The sequence below is a fragment of the Cololabis saira genome, chromosome 19, assembly GCF_033807715.1.
Source record: "Cololabis saira isolate AMF1-May2022 chromosome 19, fColSai1.1, whole genome shotgun sequence".
NCBI classification, from domain to species: Eukaryota; Metazoa; Chordata; class Actinopteri; order Beloniformes; family Belonidae; genus Cololabis; species Cololabis saira.
The window spans coordinates 33,811,056-33,831,560 of record NC_084605.1 but is presented as its reverse complement, the minus strand read 5'-3'; the positions used below and the strand labels follow the sequence as shown (position 1 = coordinate 33,831,560).

At 37.6% G+C, this 20,505-nt stretch overlaps 1 protein-coding gene across 2 annotated transcripts; it reads left to right on the top strand.

The window, feature by feature from the left end:
- The first annotated feature begins 899 nt into the window (after positions 1-899).
- LOC133419769 (serine/threonine-protein kinase tousled-like 2) lies at positions 900-20,469 on the top strand. 2 transcript variants are annotated; one of them, XM_061709182.1, is made up of 21 exons: positions 900-1,413; positions 3,034-3,128; positions 4,380-4,451; positions 7,883-7,952; positions 10,142-10,179; positions 10,375-10,440; positions 11,646-11,753; positions 12,264-12,356; positions 12,893-13,003; positions 13,140-13,276; positions 13,370-13,519; positions 13,777-13,843; positions 14,809-14,906; positions 15,006-15,087; positions 15,318-15,409; positions 15,549-15,638; positions 16,847-17,016; positions 17,112-17,250; positions 18,755-18,866; positions 18,966-19,073; positions 19,497-20,469. In XM_061709182.1, the coding sequence occupies exons 2-21, from the start codon at positions 3,036-3,038 to the stop codon at positions 19,674-19,676; spliced, it is 2,076 nt and encodes a 691-aa protein (XP_061565166.1). In that variant the 5' UTR covers positions 900-1,413; positions 3,034-3,035; the 3' UTR covers positions 19,677-20,469. The 2 variants fall into 2 exon arrangements, with proteins under 2 accessions (XP_061565166.1, XP_061565167.1); XM_061709183.1 differs by lacking the exon at positions 10,375-10,440.
- Positions 20,470-20,505: the final 36 nt, after the last annotated feature.

The following is a 20,505-nucleotide window of genomic DNA, read 5'->3' as shown; positions in this document are numbered from 1 at the left end:
AGCACTGATCCAGCTCTACCCTCCTATGTGATTTTGTGCTTGTGTTGTTCTCTCAGATGTAAATCTCTTTGGATAAAAGCGTCTGCTAAATGACAGTAGTATTAGTAGTAGTAACAAATACCTATGTGTGCAGAATAAGACAGATAGAGAAACATCAATCATTTAGTTATATAATCTTGCAGTGCTAACACTGAGCCAAATAAATATGATAATAATAATAATAATAATAATAATAATAATAATAATAATAATAATAATAATAATAATAATAATAATAATAATAATAATAATAATTTATATGGATATTGTGTAGATATAATACTGTAATAGCAATAATGTAAATCCATAGTGTTATAAAGGGGTAGGAACTAGGAAAAAGTGTACACTTCTTCCTACTCCTTTTTTTCGAACATATGTTTATATGAAGATGTAAATGTTTATCTTTTTTTATTATTATTTTTACTTTCATTTTATATACATGTTTGAAATAAAAATTCATTATTTCATTCATAATCTATTTTATATATAGATCTCAAAGACGCTTCACAGACACAAGATAAAACGTTGAGATCAAGAAAATTTTAAATTAAAAACCACAGGATAAAAAAAGATAAGAGATAAAAGATAAGATAAAGGATAAAAAAACAAATCACACATTAAAAGCTGTTCTGAAGAGATGAGTTTTGAGATGCGATTTGATGAGATGATGGTTAATATGATGGTGTTCAGGACTTATTTATTAATTTATTTATTTATTTGGACTTTAAATTGAATAAATTCCTTAACATCCAAATGTTTTGCCAAAGTGAACAAGTTCTAACTGAGGATGATCCTCCCTAGGGGCCCCTGGGCCCCGGTCCCCCCCAGCATGACTCCTGCCAGTGCAGGGATGCTCCGGCCTGAGGAGGTGACATTAGTCAACCCGCTCCTGGGGAGAAGAAGCGTCAGTGTCAGCTCTCTCTGGAGCTCCCTGCGGCCTCGGAGCACACGATTGTGATCTGTTGTCATCTGCTGAAGGGATGGACTTTAACAAGGCCATTGTTTCCACTTTAGATGCTTGATAACGTCAAAGTAGAGACCGAATGACGCAGAAATGTGACAACATTTGTCAAGAGGTTTCGGAGCATTGGCAGCTCCGCCCCGCCCGTCCGTGACAGGAGCCCCGGCGGGCGGAGCCCAGGAAAGCCCGAGGATCGCGGCCTAGCGCCCGAATGAGGCCAGCAGCTGCTACGTGGAGCTAGCGGTGGCTACGCTAACAAATGTCGTAGCTGTTTTCGACATAATTGTTCATGGATTATTTATTTCAGATAACAGTACTTTGGTATGTGTGAGGTTTGGACTTGTTAAGGACTTTGCCGTCACTAAATGGCTGTGTTTTAGGGCTGTCAGCGGGGAAAGCTGCAGGTTTTCCAGGTGAGACTCCATTACCTCAGTAACCTTACCAGCCCTGCCTCGTTCAGACAACAGGCTCATCTAAACTGTCATTATCATCCATAACTCAACAATGCAGTGCGGTGTTGTGTTCTGCTTTCTCTTCTCTCCTCCCTGGAAATGTGGATAACTTTTTTTGATCTGCTAATTAGCGTTAGCCAAGTTCTTCATTTGTTCGTCAATATCTTTAAATGCTGCAACTTCTGCCTAATTCAGTCACACTGATTCACTGTCATAAGAGTTTATGAGGAACCAATTCAAGTTTGCTGGGTGGCATTGTTTGTTATGAATACGCTAATGGGTTATTATGGGCTACCTCACCCAAAACTGAGATAGTTTTTTTCTTTTTTCTTTTTGGTCATCATGCGTTTATGGCCCTCCTGTTGTTTTAGGAAGCTGGTGGATTTCAAGATGGGGACTTTCTGATCAATAAACGTGTTGTCATTTATGATTGAAATGTTACTTGAAGGTATTACAGTCATGTTTGACGTAGTTGTACCATGCTCAGATTTAGTTAGCTGGTTCCTCTTTGCATAGTTTTGCATGATTCCACTATGGAGTTCTGACATTTCAGTCGATGAAAATGAATGTGCTGATGCTGTGGAAGCAAATGTCTGTGTGGGATTTATTCATATGGAGTCAAAGCTGTTCAGTGTTCAGGTGTGGAAATAATATACAGGACTGTCTCCGAAAATTAGAATATTGTGATAAAGTTCTTTATTTTCTGTAATGCAATTTTAAAAAAAAAAAAAAAAAGTCATACATTCTGGATTCATTACAAATCAACTGAAATATTGCAAGCCTTTTATTGTTTTAATATTGCTGATTATGGCTTACAGTTTAAGATTTAGATTCCCAGAATATTCTAATATTTTGAGATAGGATATTTGAGTTTTATTAAGCTGTAAACCATGATCAGCAATATTAAAATAATAAAAGGCTTGCTATATTTCAGTTGATTTGTAATGAATCCAGAATGTATGACATTTTTGCATTACAGAAAATAAAGGACTTTATCACAGTATTCAAATTTTCTGAGACAGTCCTGTAACCTCAACAGATGACGTCTCAAATGAACACAGTCGACCTCTTGTAGTTTAAGAAAAAACATTGTAACATTTCTCCCTCGTTACATTACATTTTTCATACTTGTTAGACTTTGAGCTGCTGTAACACCCGAATTTCCCCTCTGGGGATCAATAAAGGACTATCTTATCGTATCTTATCTTATGAACCATTCATTCATTAAAAATAGCCTGGTTTTTGTCAATAAATACAAAAGACATCACTTATCAAATAGCAAAGGTTAACTTATCGGGCATAAACCCATGTACTTTTGAGTTATTGATGTGAATTTAATTGAATACCTTTTACTGTAAATGAATAAGTACAAATTCAAAAATACTTTATTAATCCCTAGAGGGAAATTAATAAAAGGAGGAATAAAATACAGCAATAATAAAACAAAATTGCAAATATTGGGGTGCAAGAAGTGGCAGTGGGTTATTGGATTAGTGGATTATTTAATTTCCCATTTATTTTCTGTTCAGATTTTGAAATTGTCCAGCATTTTATATTGCTTTTTTACCTTTTTCTTTCTAGGCATGATGGAAGGACTTCAGAGCCAGGCTATTAGCCTGGATCCCCGCAGGCAGGAGCTGCTTGAGGCTCGCTTCACTGGAGTTGGTGTGCCCAAGGTTGGTATAACTTAAATAGACTCTAACTTTAAATAGTGCATAATAAGATATGACTTAAAATGAAATTCAGTTTTGAAAACTATGGGGCTTCCTTCTTTTTCCTGAAAGAAATTGGGTTGGTAACATGACTATCTTCTAGTTTTTCTGTTGGAATGTATCACTTCATTCTCCTTTTAACCTGTTAGAGCATTGAAAATAGGCTGGATCTTAAAGGTTAGTCTTCACTGCTCTCTCTATGAACAGTCCTGTTCTGTGTTCAGGAGTTTAATTTGGTGCAATTACCCATTCTCCTGTGCGAAAGGTAAAACAAGACCAGCTCTGTTTTGGTTGACATTGGAGGTGGCCAGCAGTTCTGTATTTTAGCTGGACGGTGAAGCTGAAATCGCCTTCATGTTGCAGGACAGCACTGCTGAAAAACAGAATGCCATTATGTGAGGAGTTGCATTTGAGAAAATGGCCACCTCTGAAAATGCAATCACTGTTATTTATGATCTGACCTATATAATGCGCCCTAAAATAAATAGTTAGGCCTATTGGCTGTGTTAATAAAACCACAAATGATATCAGGCTCTGAGTATGTGGACTACTATTAAGAGTGTAATACATTTGCATTCAAGACATTGCAAAGAGCATTTATAGTATATGTGTTGATAGAAAAAGACTGAGATAATGTCTTGGCTGTTTGTGTGACCTTGAACGAAAGAAAGCCAGCAGGCCTTAAAAGCATTAGCCTGTTTCCCTAGTAAGCCAGCTGCTGCTTCTTAGTTTCATCAGGCAATCATGTATGACCCCAACTGATTCTGCTCTGTAAATGTCATCTATACACATATTTAGCTTCCCTCACTTATCATTTTAGTATGATGACAGTCCCTCAAGGGCTGTAGGTGTACGTAATTGTGCTGGAATCCCTTACAGCAGGGGTCTTCAATCCTGCTCCTCAAGATCCACTATCCTGTGTGTTTTAGATGTTTTCCTGTTTCAACAGTGCAAAGGGGCTGAACATCTTAAAATATCACAACTGTAAACATAGTGTTAAATTTGACAGATCTTTAGTCTGATTAGTGACATCTGAGCATGGATTATTGAGTTTATTTTGAAATTTAAGAAGAAGCTCCCATGTTTTTTTTTGTTTATTGATGCATAAAAAAGGATATTGGTTTTACATTTCGAGATTGTCAATGTTTTTTGCTCTGCTCACAAGAGTGACACTTGACCAGTCAATCACAGCATGTGTGTCTCCTCTCTATTTAGAGTGCAACCAACAGCGAATCATCAAGCCAATCTCTGTGCAGTGCAGGATCACTCAGTGACAAGGAACCAGAGGTAATATTGGTGGGGAAAAACTCCAGACAGAAAATGAGAAGTGCCTGTATACTCAGGCCACGTTTACACGTAGCCGGGTATTTACAAAAACGGATATTTTCCCCTCTACGTTTTCAAAAAAATCCTCGTTTACACGGACCCGCATGAAAACGCTCTTAACGTCATGCAAGCCAATCAGAATCCTGGAAAAACATCAACAAATGACACGTGTGTAACTTCCAGTTAAGGCTGATTTATGGTTCCGCGTTACATTAACGCAGAGCCTACGGCGTAGGGTACGCGGCGACGCGCACGTACCTTGCGCGACGCCGCGTACGCTACGCCGTCGATTTAACGCGGAACCATAATTCAGGCTTCATGCTGCTGGCTGACGCGCTCACAGGCTTGAATGAGCAGGAGGCTGGACGGGGGGGGGGGGGGGGGAGTTACTTTTAAGTGTGACTTTAGAATATTAAACAGGTAAAATACAAGAAAATATTGACGGTGGCCAAACTAATTGTAAACACAGGTCGCACACATGACGCTGGTGAGTTTCTGGTGCATAATGTGACGTTCTGAAGCTTAAATCTCCGTTTTCCTCCGTTTTCCTCCGTTTAGACGCAAACGGGAAAACGGAGTTTTTGAAAATCTCCACTTTGGCCGGAGTTTTCAGAAATGATCGTTTTTGGTGACTTTGACCGCCGTTTCCGTGTAAACGAACGGCCAAAACGCATGAAAACGCCTCCGTTTTTGTAAATACCCGGCTACGTGTAAACGGGGCCTCATTCTCAGTTCCTTTGACCATGTGTGCACTTCCCAAGTTTCAGTGACATTTCAGATTTAAATTAGTAGTCATCAGTGATGTGCGGTTAGGTTTAGAAACAACTGACGTTTTTAGCCAACCTGACTGCAAGTTTTGATGATGCATAAAAAATACCCGACCCGCTACGCAACCCACTTTTTTTTTTCTTTCAAAAATAAAATAAATAAAGGTAAGCTCTTGATTAACTATTGCCATAAGGTTATGAATAGCAAACACAAGTGTTGCTATGTTAATGTGCCATTACGCATACAGTCTGTAGATGTCCGTCCTATATTTTACTGCATAAATAAGACATTACATCTTGCACCAGCATTATCATAGGGCTATAGCCTTTTCCCCAGACTTGAAAAGGGTTTCCCATCTGTGACCAATTCCAGAGGTGTCAAGTAACGAAGTACAAATACCTCGTTACCTTACTTAAGTAGAAATTTTGGTTATCTATACTTCACTGGAGTAATTCTTTTTCAGACAGCTTTTTACTTTTACTCCTTACATTTTCACGCAATTATCTGCACTTTTTACTCCTTACATTTTAAAAACAGCCTCGTTACTCTATTTCATTTCGGCCTTTAAAAAAAACTATCCAGTTAAATTGCTCCATCCGGATAGAGTGAATTTGGTTGTGGTTGTTTCAGATGTTCTTGTCCAGTTTTGTTCTTACATCCGTTCCCTCAGATTCCTGCAACTAAACTTGGATGTACATTCCAATAAAGGTTAGGATAAATGATAACATGCCTCTGAAGTTTGACTTTTTGCACCATTACAATACTTATAGGCAACTAGTCATCATATCTCCTGCTCTCTGAAACACATGTTAATGCTCAATAGTACACATATATGGTTCTTTAATATATTTGCATTATACTTAGATGCATTCATTTTCAATGGCTTTCGTCCTTAATGGCTTTTTTCCCCCTTACATTACTTTTACTTTTATACTTTAAGTAATTTTGAAACCAGTACTTTTATACTTTTACTTGAGTAAAAAACTTGAGTTGATACTTCAACTTCTACAGGAATATTTTTAAACTCTAGTATTTATACTTCTACCTGAGTAATGAATGTGAATACTGAAGACACCTCTGACCAATTCTGATATATCTGACACAGTGTTGCTGTTATCCATTGATTAAAATCAGCCAATTGTTGAGAAACTTCAAACACAGATTCATTCCATCAAATGAAACGTGAGTTATAGTTGAATTATTAATAATAATAATAATAATAATAATAATGATGATAAATATGAACACAAAAGACTGAGGATTGGTTACATTAAAGCTGAAAGGGGCCCTAGCATTTGGTTTTAAAAGAAAAGGCAAGAAAACCCAACTTGTTTTCCTGCGCTAGGAATAATCATGGTCTGTCTTAACCTAAATGTTCAAACCGTGGTGATTCATTAGACCCGTGTTTCTCAATTCCAGTCCCCATTCCTGCCTGCCCTCCATGTTTTAAATGTGGCCTTGCATCAACACACCTGATTCTAATTAATTGTCCTTCATAGCACATCAATGTCTGCACAAGTCTGTGGATGACACAGCTACTTGTATCATGGTGTGCTACAAGCAAGGTAGTATCTAAAACATGCAGGACAGGGGGAAAGGAGGAGGGGAATAGAGAAACACTGCATTAGACCAACAAATGAAACATAGCACATGTACCATCTTCATTTACTATTTCCTCAACATTTCCCCAGACCTTAATTTTTCTATCTTTGTATGTTTTTGTTTTAAATTCCTTCATCTTCAACTTTTCCCTGGCCGTCTCCATCACCTGCCTCATGTCATGCATGCCTGTGCATAAAGCTTGTGCTGCATCTTTGTGCCAGTCAGCTAATGATGTCTTATTATTTATGACTTATACAGCTTTTGTGTTTTATATGCTATAGAATTGTGTTTAAATATTAATTTTTGTGCAATAATGTTTCTAACCAGCCCAACTGAACCCGAACTGAATATCCTCCTACATATTTTCTCTGACTCGTCACATGTTGTGACCTTTATAAATGAGAAACATTTCACGATTAATGGACCTTGATCACTGAGGTTTGAACAATTTTTAAGCTAAGATAATAATAATCTTGTAGAATAAGAATGAGCTAAATTCTATACTTATTGGACATTATTTTATGCAAACAACACAGAAGTAATACTTTCCTAAAGTATATTTTATCAGTATTCCGGGAAAAACTAAAATAGGTAACCATAAAATAACACATCTATAGTATATTCACGCATGATTTAGTCCTCCCTATGTTATGTTCTCACTTAGAACTCCTCCAATATCCCTATTTCTAAACAAATTAGTCAGAAGCTTTCCTCCATATTCTGTTTGCTCAGAAAACTCCAAAATAGGATACTTTTTTCAGAAATTGCAGTAAGCTGAGTTTTAAATTATTGCTTTTTCTATTTTCTCAACCTATTTCAGCTAGTTCAGTGCAAAAATGCACAACATATATCATCATACCACACTGAAAGACTTTGGCATTCCATGAATGTTGTTCATTAAATGAAAAAAAAAAAAAAAAAAAAAATATATATATATATATATATATATATATATATATATATATATATATATATATATATATATATAATTATAATCTAAACTAATTTCCTGTTTTTGTCAGACACCAGAGAAGAAGACTAATGAGAGGATCAGGAAGAGAAAAGGAGACCTTTTTGACAGCAACAGCCAAGGTACGTCCAGAGCACACGTCATTTTCCAGGAGTAAAGGCTCTCTTACCCTAAAGGTGTAGCTGAAACAGGTTTAAGCCTACTGTACATTCAGGTGACCTGGCTGAAGTGTCCGTTATACAAGATTTTTCTGAATATATAATATGAATATCGTTCTGTTGATGCAACTTGTATGTTATTTCTTTATTTATCTGTTTTTGTTTCGTTTTGTTTCTGTTTTGTGTGTGGGAGGGTGTTGGGCACAGCAGTCAGATTGTTGGATTGGTCGTTTGCTCATATATACAGGACTGTCTCAGAAAATTAGAATATTGTGATAAAGTTCTTTATTTTCTGTAATGCAATTTAAAAAAAAAAAAAAAAAAGTCATACATTCTGTATTCATTACAAATCAACTGAAATATTGCAAGCCTTTTATTATTTTGATATTGCTGATTATGGTTTACAGTTTAAGATTAAGATTCCCAGAATATTCTAATGTTTTGAGATAGGATATTTGAGTTTTTTGTACACCACACAGTACAAAGAAGTATGTACGCTATAAACAAAAGTAGTCAGACACCTGACCCTTGCACCAACAAGGATTTTAATGATATTGTTTTGAAATACATATGCTTTAATTTAGTGTTGGTCCCTCTGTTAAAGGTGTAATAGCTTCCACTCATTTAATTTACACAACACACCAGCAGACTTTGACCCAGTTCTATGATTTTATGTGGTCTTCTGCTTCATAACTGAGATACTGTTGTACCTAAATGCTTCCACTTTCTAATGACACCACTAACAATTGGTGGAATATGCCATGAGGAGGAACTTTCATGAATTGTCTCATTGAAAAGGTGGTATCCTGTCACAGTAACCTGCTTAAAGCACCGAACTCTTCAGCATGGCCCATTTTGTGTCACAGATGATTGAAAATGGACACTGCATCGTTTTGTGCTTGATTGTGTACATCAAGGTGTTTTAAAACACTTGAATTCAACAATTAACATATGTGGCCGAATACTTTTGTAAAGTGGATATCTTTCTGATTCTTTGACATGCAATATAATGGAGAGTGTACCGGTACCTATCAAAATGTATGCAGTATCGCCTATATGCATGTTCTGAGTGTTAGGCAGGGGGTGGATTTCTTAGCAGCCCTGCGGACCGTGCCATTACACCGATGTCACCAACAACAGCTGTAATCACTCACATTTTGTTTCAGTCAAATCTCTGTCCCCTTATAGTGCCAAATCCCAACAAGGTCATCTCAAGGCACTTAACACAGACTACGTTTACATGCAGTCAAAATTCGGGTTATTGCTAATATTCCGGTTACTGAAACATTCGGAATATTCCGTTTACATGGTAATTAATCATTCAGGATATCTGGATCAAACCAGCGATGTGCGGAGAACATCATGACGCAATTCCCGTAATTTCCGCTTCTTCTTCCTGTATCCAAATTCAAAACAAATGCTGCTTCGTGCAGCTTTTCGCTCACCTTCTTGTAAATCTGGCTATCCCGGTACTTTCTACCGTATACAAATGCAGAAATGTTCATATCCTTCATTACATTTATGAAGTGATTAGTCTCCTCCTGGTCTTGGTTTCTCCGTGTTTATAAGAACTTCCTGGACTCAAAAGACCAGGATTCCTTGTGAACAGAGCATGCGCAGAAAACAAATTCCTGTTCCGTTTGATGGGGATATTCCGTTTGGCGTTTACATGACTGAATATTCGGGTTTTAAGAGTAACCCAGAGGTCATAGTCAGGTTTTTAAAAACCTGAATATCAGCAAATTCGGGTTATTCAAAGGGGTTATTGGTGTTTACATGGCCGTGCAAATTCGGGTTATTGCCAATATTCGGGTTTTAAAAGGGTTATTGATGCATGGAAACGCAGTCACAGAGACCACTCAAAATTATACAAAGTTAAATAAATTAAACGTAGCAATTTAGAATCCTATCTAAATTGAACAATGTGACGGGGAGTTTTTAACCTAGGCTACATCGTTGCGTTGCTGCTGGCTGTAAATACTCACTTTCACTTTTGGGGGGAAAAAAATGGCTGTTCCTGAAAACTATATCTGGAATAAATATCAGCCTCAATGTGTTCTCTCTCTAGGCAACACTTTTAATGCATTACGTAACATCACACAGAAATACATTTCTAATTTCCTATTTTGTGGATGGTCTGTTTCTTTCTGTAGGAAAAGGGAGAGGGCACAAAATAAGAGATTATTTTGAGGTGAGTAGAATTTAAATGTTAATAATATTCTTTATCTCTGTTGTTTTTCTTGCTAGCTGTTTCACCCTCAACCTTTATTATCTCCCCCTCATAACAGTGCAAATAACTTATTACATTCAGCTTTTTCTGAATAACCCCTCTATCCTCTTTCTCTCTGTTTTGTGTCAACATTCCTATCAATCCCTGCATGGTCAGTTTGCTGGTAGCAGCACGTCTGCCACCAGTCCAGCCCAAGGAATCCCTTTTCTGTCTTACCCTCTGGTGAGCAGTGGCATTTGTCTTCGTAGTCTCATCTGCTTGTTTCTTTACCAGTTGTTCTTTCTACACTGTGTCAATATTTCCTGATGGTTATGTGAGTCTTGATATAATTGTGGAATTAGTTATTGACATTGTGGTATGTGTGGATCATTTCAGCCATTGTCTAAAACTTAGGGGCATCTTTCCTTTACTGTAGACTGTGCAGTCAGTTTGCGTTTAAGGCAGTAAATGACACAGGAGGGGAGTGTGTTCATTTTGTAAAAATGGTGTGTGCGGTTGAAAGAGTGGAGTGATTGTTGATGACGAATGATATGGATTTAATTACTGAAATAACATTAACTGGTGTGCTTTCATCTGCTATTTTCATTCATTATAATGCTAAGATAGCATCTGTCCTTTATCACAGCTACAAAATGTTCTCTGCTAACAAGCATGCGAGTGCTTTGTTAAAGAGGGCTCTCAGTTACACATGTGATTACTGACTTCTAGTGTCCCTTTGCATGAAAAGCTTATGCATTGTGTGATTTTGATTGATCAAAATTGATGTTGTTTAGAGCCCTCTTTCTGGTCTACGACAAACACACTGAATTTTAGTTTAGTAGTTGCTGCTGGGTAGCAGGCTCATTTAGTGTAATTCACAAGGGTCGGATTTGTGTCAATTAGAGAGTTTGAGTGCTTATAAAGATTTTGCAACAGCCCTGCAGCTAATCCTATGAAGGAGACTCAAAAGCAGCAACAGCAAATTCTTATGCAACTTGCGACTCTTGCAGTCTAACAGCTGTTCTTGTTGCAGAGCGATCACACATGACAGTGCAGCAGCAGTACAGTAGTTAACTGGCCAATATGCTATGAGTTTTTTTATAGTGACAAATTGGAAGCAGATTCAACTTTTTCAAATTCTGCAGTTAATTAAGTAATTTTGCTTTGTTCTGACAACCCTACTGAAAAACATGTGCAGCTTCTGTTCAGTAAACTGTAGTTTTTTGCGCCTTGCCTTACCAGTGATAGGAATGTTAGTGGTTTTTAATTTTTTGACTTTTTTATGAATGAGTTAAGACATTTTTTCCCCCACTCTACTAGAACAGAACTTATTGATTGATCAAATTCTTAGCGACTTTAATATCTCACCCCCGTTATTTGTATTAAATCTGAATTTTCTGCATTTCACCTCCTTTTTAATCTCTGTTTTTGGTCTGCCTGGATTTCAGTTTCACCACGGCAGCCCTTCATCTATGGGCTCAACTCACACAGACTCCTCATCTTGCAGCTCATTTAAGACAGCGGCCCCACAGTCCCGCTTTCACAAAGCCATCCAGGTAACTGTCTAACCTGAACCAAAGCTTCATCACGTTCCTTTATGATTCCTTCATTATATTCTTATTTAAGTTTTGGTATGTCTTGATATGTGGCTACACGTTCAATCATCCATAATGCCATTTTCAGAAGAGTGGCTTGAATTCCTAAACTACTTTCCATTCAGAAAACACCTTTTTTACTTTGTGCAAATTTGAAGGAATCTCACAAAATACTCCACTGTGCCAAGACGTGAATGCCACAAAGGTCCAACTTTGAAGTGTTTAACAAAAAAAAAAATTGTCTACATTGATTGTGTAAGATGAGTGCCACCGTCAGAGGTTAAAGTCTAGCCATCTGATTTTAAAATGAAATGTCAGCATTTTGAATTGAGTTTTGATATTCCAAATGGCGACACTTGATTGTGATGTATTTTCGGGAAATTAGTAACTTTTCCAGAACTAAGTGAATTATTGTATTGCATGGACTAAAAAATAAGTGTTGCATTGTTCTTGTCTTTGCTATCTTTTCAGTCCGACCTGACGCTGCTAAAACTGACAGCACTGGAGAAGGTCAAGAACTCTGACCTGGAAAAGAAAGAAGGAAGGATAGATGACCTTCTGAGGGTAAGATGATCTAAAACTTGAGTACATGGTAATGTCAGTAATCTATACTGAAAGACTGCTCATTGTTGCAGCATTGACTTTTTGGAACTTAATTTTTATTTAGTTTTCAACAACAATACACCATATACATTTTCTTCTTCCTTTACCTTTTTCAGCTGCATACAACATTTGTACACATTATACTTAAGTATTAAGCAAATAAAACAAGAGAAAACAACAACATAATTATTCACTCCAAAATATATGTACATAATAACAAACCCATAAATTAAATAAAAATAGTAAAATTAATAATAATAATTGTCCACTCCAAGGTACAACGGTGTGTATAGAAATGCAGGCACCATATTTACTCTGGGCCGAGCAACATTGGGTAATAGACCTCATTGTATTAATAAAGCTATGACATATTAATAAAGCGGCTCCACCGCTTAATAAAAGTTGATTTTTGGAGCCTTAATGAGTAAGTGATTTGCTCCATTTGATAGAGATCCGCAGCATTGACTTTTCTGAACAAATCTCTTGTGTTTTCACAGGCGAACTGTGACTTGAGGCGGCAGGTAGACGAGCAGCAGAAGATGCTGGAGCGCTACAAGGAGCGACTCAACAAGTGTGTGACCATGAGCAAGAAGCTGCTTATTGAGAAGGTTGGTTGGAATGTGATTTTCACAATGTTATGGTAGGCCGTGGGATGTTGGCATCATAGACCGTCTAAAACTAAAACATTTGTCATATTTTAAACAATGGTGGGGCTTGACTTTTAACTTGGCATCTCTTTTGCAGTCAAAGCAGGAGAAGATGGCCTGCAGGGACAAGAGCATGCAGGACCGGCTACGTTTAGGTCACTTCACCACCGTACGCCACGGAGCCTCCTTAACTGAGCAGTGGACAGATGGATATGCCTTCCAGAACCTCATTAAGTCAGCATGTTGAGAAGCACTACAATTTGGTTGTTTTTTTTTCCTACCCGCAGACAAAAATGTGTGATGCAAAGTTGCTTTTTTGTGCGTTAGGCAGCAGGAGCGGATCAACTTGCAGCGGGAGGACATTGAAAAGCAGAGAAAGCTTTTGGGGAAGAGGAAACCTCCCATGTGCCAGACACCATCACAGAACATGGAGCAGAGCAAACGAAGGAGCAGAAACAACGGCCACGAGAATGAAATGTAAGTCAATCATAGCATAAAAGCAAGGCCAGTAAGGTTAACAGCGGCGTCTGCTGTCTGGTTACTTTTATTTGACTTGTGTGTTGTGGAAGTCAGATTTATGTCTTTCCAAGTGTCATAAATCATTAGAGAATTGACAGATGTGTTAATTTTATTATTCTGTATTTAATGTTGTGACGTGTATACATTTAGACAACACTTCAGTTCTTTTTTTTTTATTTTCAACAGCTGACCTTTTGCTTCATCCTCTCACACAGGTTGTCCCTGGCAGAGTACCGTGCACAAGAGGAGATTTTCAAACTTCGAATTGGACGTCTAAAAAAGGTACAAGCTTGGTCTTTTTTGCAGTTTTAAGCCTGAATTAAGGTTCTGCGTTAAACCAACGCAGAGCCTACGCCGTTGCTGTGACGCCGTTGTGAACCCTTCGGATTTCTCCGCGGTGCAGTACCCACCCAGAGCACTAGTTGATACTTCGTTTAGCTTCCGGCTTTTCCAGTCACAGTGAATCAAAGAGATAAGGACAACTATTGTGTAAAAAAACAAAACAACCCAAAAAAAAAAAAATCACACACGAAGAAAAGGTCGCTGAAAGTTCACGACTGCTTCACGAACCGGAACCGGAAATGCGTTGCTGCCAAGCAAACCAATCACAGCCCTCTCGGCCTGTGTTGGGTCTGCGTCGCCTCGACGCGTAGTTACATTTTTTGGGAGGTGCAGGTCAGGCAGCGTAGGCTACGGAGAGACTCCCGCGTAGCAGCGTACCCTACGGCGTAGGCTCTGCGTTGATTTAACGCAGAACCATAATTCAGCCTTTAGCGTTTTGGTTTCTTATGTATATAAGTGCTGTATGTATACAGGACTGTCTCAGAAAATTAGAATATTGTGATAAAGTCCTTTATTTTCTGTGATGCAAAAATGTCATACATTCTGGATTCATTACAAATCAACTGAAATATTGCAAGCCTTTTATTATTTTAATATTGCTGATCATGGCTTACAGCTTAAGAAAACTCAAATATCCTATCTCAGAAAATTAGAATATTCTAGGAATCTTAATCTTAAGCTGTAAACCATAATCACCTATATTAAAATAATAAAAGGCTTGCAATATTTCAGTTGATTTGTAATGAATCCAGAATGTATGACATTTTTGTTTATTTAATTGCATTACAGAAAATAAAGAACTTTATCACAATATTCTAATTTTCTGAGACAGTCCTGTATATGTAATTGTTTTTTTTTTGTTTTTACCTGAGAATAAAATGGGTGTTGAATTTTGATTCTTGCAGGAAGAAGCAGAGATCCAGACAGAGCTGGAACATTTGGAGCGGGTAAGAAACCTGCACATCCGGGAGCTGAAGAGAATCCACAACGAGGACAACTCCAAGTATGTATCGCCACAGATTAGCCTGTCTAAGTTAACTTCTGTTATTTTTCTTTCAACAAAAGCTTAAACAATCATATTGAATTAAATCTTCCTCTGCAGATTTAAAGACCATCCCACACTGAATGAGCGATATCTGCTAATACGTTTGCTTGGACGAGGTGGTTTCAGTGAAGTTTTCAAAGTAAGCATGTATCATTTATAAAATAGTGCCAATTTTTTCCCCCTTTATTTTGGAATATATGTGTTTTTTACAGTTTCACTTATGAGCAATGGTCATGTTGCCATGGTCTTGTTAGAGTGAGACTTCCCTGCATGTAGTAAATGGTTGTTGTTAAACAATCAATGAAAGTTCCTCTTGATGATAACATTTTTTGACGATAGATTTTTTAATATGTCATGTTTCTTTTGCAGGCTTTTGATTTAACAGAACAGAGGTATGTAGCCATTAAAATCCATCAGCTCAACAAGAACTGGAGGGAAGAGAAAAAAGAAAACTACCACAAGTAAGTCTGAAAAGATTTACTCACTAATAAAACATCCTGTATTTAATTGATTTATGATCTAATATTGCATTGAGGCTCTTCACAGTTGTGTCTGAATGTTTTTGCTAATTCTGAATTATGTTTTATTTAATCTTTTCAGACACGCCTGTAGAGAGTACAGGATACACAAAGAACTTGACCATCCTAGAATAGTCAAACTATATGACTATTTCTCAATCGACACAGACTCGTAAGTGCCTTACTCTCCATAAAGCTTAAGACTTTGTCCCTGTGGAAATGTAATAATGAGGTTTGCACCCATTAAGTGCAACATTTCATTAGATCACACGTGTTATTTGTGATTCTAAGTAGCAACGATGCACTCAGCACGCTCACAGGACCTACATCGTTATTGGTGTTACACTTGTTTTTGTTGATACTGCTCTGTAATTTAAACATTAAGCAGTCAACACAACTATCTACCTGTCTGATTTAAAAATAAGAAGCAACTGTGGTTAGAAATGTTTAGAAGGAAAGACTGCCAAGTAGACAGATCACAGTTGTTGTTTGTCGCTGCGTCGATCTGATACATGAATACATTTCCAAAGAAGTGCCTGTAAGGGAATAGCAGAGGTCACAGTGCGGGAATTCTAGCTACAGCCATCATATTTCATGCTTACTTTGTTTTTTATAAACATAATATCAGAGGTGTCTTCAGTATTCACATTCATTACTCGGGTAGAAGTATAGATACTAGAGTTTAAAAATACTCCTGTAGAAGTTGAAGTATCAACTCAAGTTTTTTACTCAAGTAAAAGTATAAAAGTACTGGTTTCAAAACTACTTAAAGTATAAAAGTAAAAGTAATGTAAGGGGGAAAAAAGCCATTGAAAATGAATGCATCTTAGTATAATGCAAATATATTAAAGAACCAAATATGTGTACTATTGAGCATTAACGTGTGTTTCAGAGAGCAGGAGATATGATGACTAGTTGCCTATAAGTATTGTAATGGTGCAAAAAGTCAAACTTCAGAGGCATGTTATCATTTATCCTAACCTTTATTGGAATGTACATCCAAGTTTAGTTGCAGGAATCTGAGGGAACGGATGTAAGAACAAAACTGGACAAGAACATCTGAAACAACCACAACCAAATTCACTCTATCTGGATGGAGCAATTGAACTGGATAGTTTTATTTTAAAGACCGAAATGAAATAGAGTAACGAAGCTGTTTTTAAAATGTAAGGAGTAAAAAGTACAGATAATTCCGTGAAAATGTAAGGAGTAAAAGTAAAAAGTCGTCTGAAAAATAATTACTCCAGTGAAGTATAGATAACCAAAATTTCTACTTAAGTAAGCTAACGAAGTATTTGTACTTCGTTACTTGACACCTCTGCATAATATGGTGGAAAACATGTACATTTCTTTCTGTTAAATATATACATTCGTTTGCAGGTTCTGCACAGTACTGGAGTACTGTGACGGCAATGACCTGGATTCTTACTTGAAGCAGAATAAGTCCCTGACGGAGAAAGAGGGCCGCTCCATCGTCATGCAGCTCGTCAATGCTCTGAAGTACCTCAATCAAATTCGACCACCCATCATCCACTACGACCTGAAGCCTGGTACCCTCATGAAGTTTTGATGGCTCACTTTTAGAGTCTTCACTCTTTCAGATGATACTAACAGACAGCTCCATTTGTTTCAACGTATTCAACAGGAAATATCCTGTTGGTTAACGGCACAGCCTGCGGTGAGATAAAGATCACCGATTTTGGCCTGTCCAAGATAATGGACGAAGACAGTTACAACTCTGCAGAGGGCATGGAGCTGACTTCCCAGGGAGCAGGGACCTACTGGTAAGCAAACATGTGTCAATGCTTTTTAGTTTTTAAACAACAAGTACCGTATTTTCTGCACCATAAGGTGCATCGTTTTAAAAGGCGCACCTTCAATAAATGGCCAATTTACTCTCTTCATGTACAGGACTGTCTCAGAAAATTAGAATATTGTGATAAAGTCCTTTATTTTCTGTAATGCAATTTAAAAAAAAAAAAAAAAATGTCATACATTCTGGATTCATTACAAATCAACTGAAATATTGCAAGCCTTTTATTATTTTAATATTGCTGATTATGGCTTACAGTTTAAGATTAAGATTCCCAGAATATTCTATTTTTTTGAGATAGGATATTTGATTTTTCTTAAGCTGTAAGCCATGATCAGCAATATTAAAATAATAAAAGGCTTGCAATATTTCAGTTGATTTGTAATGAATCCAGAATGTATGACATTTTTGCATTACAGAAAATAAAGGACTTTATCACAATACTCTCATTTTCTGAGACAGTCCTGTATAAGGCGCACCGCATAATAAGGCGCACGGAATATACGGTAAGATGCCATACTATAGTGGCTGGGGTTGAGTTACGTATCTACCTGATGGAGATGCGCTACAGGGAATTAAAAAAAAAAAAAAAGAAGAAAAGTAATGTAAGTCAAACTTAATTAACAAAATAAAAACCAGCCTTCTGAAAACTTTGTTCATTCCCAAAACAAACGCGGAGGGGAACTTTTCCAGTTCATTCCCCATCCTCGAATCTTCTTCCTCTGTGTCTGAATGGAACAGCTGGGCGAGTGCGGCATCCAATGGTTCCGGCTCCGTCTAATCACAGTCGCCATTATGCGAGTGTGCATTGTGACGATTCCTGCCTTTGTAAAACCGCCGTTACTGCCGTTTGTAGCACCGTTTTTAGCGGCGTTACTTCGGCGACACCTACTACAGTATCCAAAATCCCCCTGACTACAGTAACAGAAATTAGCGTAATGATCTATAATGATAATAATAGATATAATTTATAATTATAATTTATTTCTATTATAATCTATATGATCTATCTATGATCACTATAAGGCGCACCGCATTATAAGTCGCACCGCCAGTTTTTGAGAAAATTAAAGGCTTTTAGGTGCGCCTTATAGTGGGGAAAATACAGTAGCGTTTTTCCCATTATGAGGATGGGCTTAACACAATAATTGCCCCCGGCTTCTATTCGCAAGTACACAATTCCCTCCTCCTGCCCCCACACACATCCCTGAGAGATGCTAATTGTAAAAGCGTCTGTTACTGGTACACCGCCTCCAGCCCCATTCAGACCTGCTTGGCTGGAGAGAAAAGAGGGGCCAGAAAAGAGGCTGCGATGTCTTGATAGGTGTGCAACAGAGGAGCTACAGTCTTGAATTTAGTACTGCCAGCTTGATTTGTATTCCTTTTTTACTCGTGTATTACTAGCATACTGTATGTAGAAAAACTATTGAAGAATGTCTGTTTCAGTTTTATGTTATGATTTTTGTAACTCACAGGTATCTACCGCCTGAGTGCTTTGTCGTGGGGAAGATCCCTCCTAAAATATCCAACAAGGTGGATGTTTGGTCAGTAGGAATCATTTTCTACCAGACCTTATATGGCCGCAAGGTAACCACGAACCTGCATCACACAATCCAGTTTGGTAAGATCATCATTTCCTTTTGAATAATACTGACCGCTAACTGATCCCCTGTTGTCTCTCTCTAGCCATTTGGCCATAACCAGTCACAGCAGGAAATCCTGCAACAAAACACCATCTTAAAAGCTACGGAGGTGCAATTCCCCCCGAAACCCGTGGTCACCACTGAAGCAAAGGTGCTTTTTTTTTTTTTCCAGCTGCAGCAAGATCTTTCCATCTTTTTACATTGAAACATTGTAAATACTCTGCCCCTTATACATGGAACCAACTTAAAAAGGATCTAAAAATAACAGAACTTATTCCACTGAGTGATTTTAAGTCTAGAATGAGTGCACTTGAGACAGCATCTCTGATTTGTAACTGTTTTAAATTATTTCCATTTTTTGTTTCATTTGATTTTATTTGATTTTAATATTTCACATCACACCTCTAAATTTTAATATCTGAAATCTTGTGCTGCCTCTTGGCCAGGACACCCTTGCAAAAGAGATTTTTAATCTCAATGGGTTTCTTTTCCTGGTTAAATAAAGGTTAAATAAAAAAAAGAAGTGTCCGTTTCTGGAAATAGCTAATCATTTTGCCTCTTGTTTCTTTCCTAGGCCTTCATTCGACGTTGCTTGGCTTACCACAAGGAGGACCGCATAGATGTGCTGCAGCTGGCCAGTGACCCCTTCCTGATGCCGCACATTCGTAAAGCCCTGGGTAGCAGCACAGCTTTGGTGCCTCCTAGTCCTTCCACCTCCAGCTGCTACAGCAGCAGTGCCTCCAATTCAAGTTAGCGGGGAAGTGATCGCAGTAAAACCCCCATGGAGGACGAAGCCACGTGGAAAAAATTGCACAGTTAATTAAGCTTCTCCACTGGAGACTGTGATGGGACTGAGGAGAAGTTCAAAGTTTAAATGGAACCAGACTGGTGGATGACTTGATGATGTAGTAGTAAATATGCCCGGCACTGTTGTGTAAGTGGTCAAAATGAAGGTCCAGTCTCCAGTAGTTGGCCTGGTAGAACCCAAAGATTTGCCCCTTTGCATGCACTAACACAAACTTTGGGTAATTTCAGGAGATTTTTTTTTTTTTTTTTGCCTTTGGTCATGAGAAAAATGAGAAGCGTCTGGGGATCAATTGCACAGCTGCAAGGCTCAGAAATATGACGTGTGGAAAGTCACATGTGCAGTGTTAATAAAATGTCAACCTATACTGTATGAAACCCATATTCTATCAGACTGTCTTGAAGAGGTTTATTATCCTTGAGGTTTTTATGAAACGCTCCTGCTTTCATAAAAATGAGCAGTAATTGATGACTGAGGTTCTGTCTTGAGAACATGGCACCAATAATATCATAACCTGATGTAAGAGGGAACCAATTGGAGAGAGAATGACTGGGTTAGAGCTATTTTCAATAATTTTACTTGATAACTGGAAGTCAGTTTATTTTAATTAATTGCATATTTTTCCATGAGATTTATCCCCTATAATGTTGATGTTAACCTTAACGGGGAGTTGACTGTGTGAGTGTTGCAAGATTCAATTGAAATAATTAATGGAACCAATAAAAAGCATTTGGTTAATTCATTTGTCTAGCTTCTTTTGGCATTTAGATGGCAAATG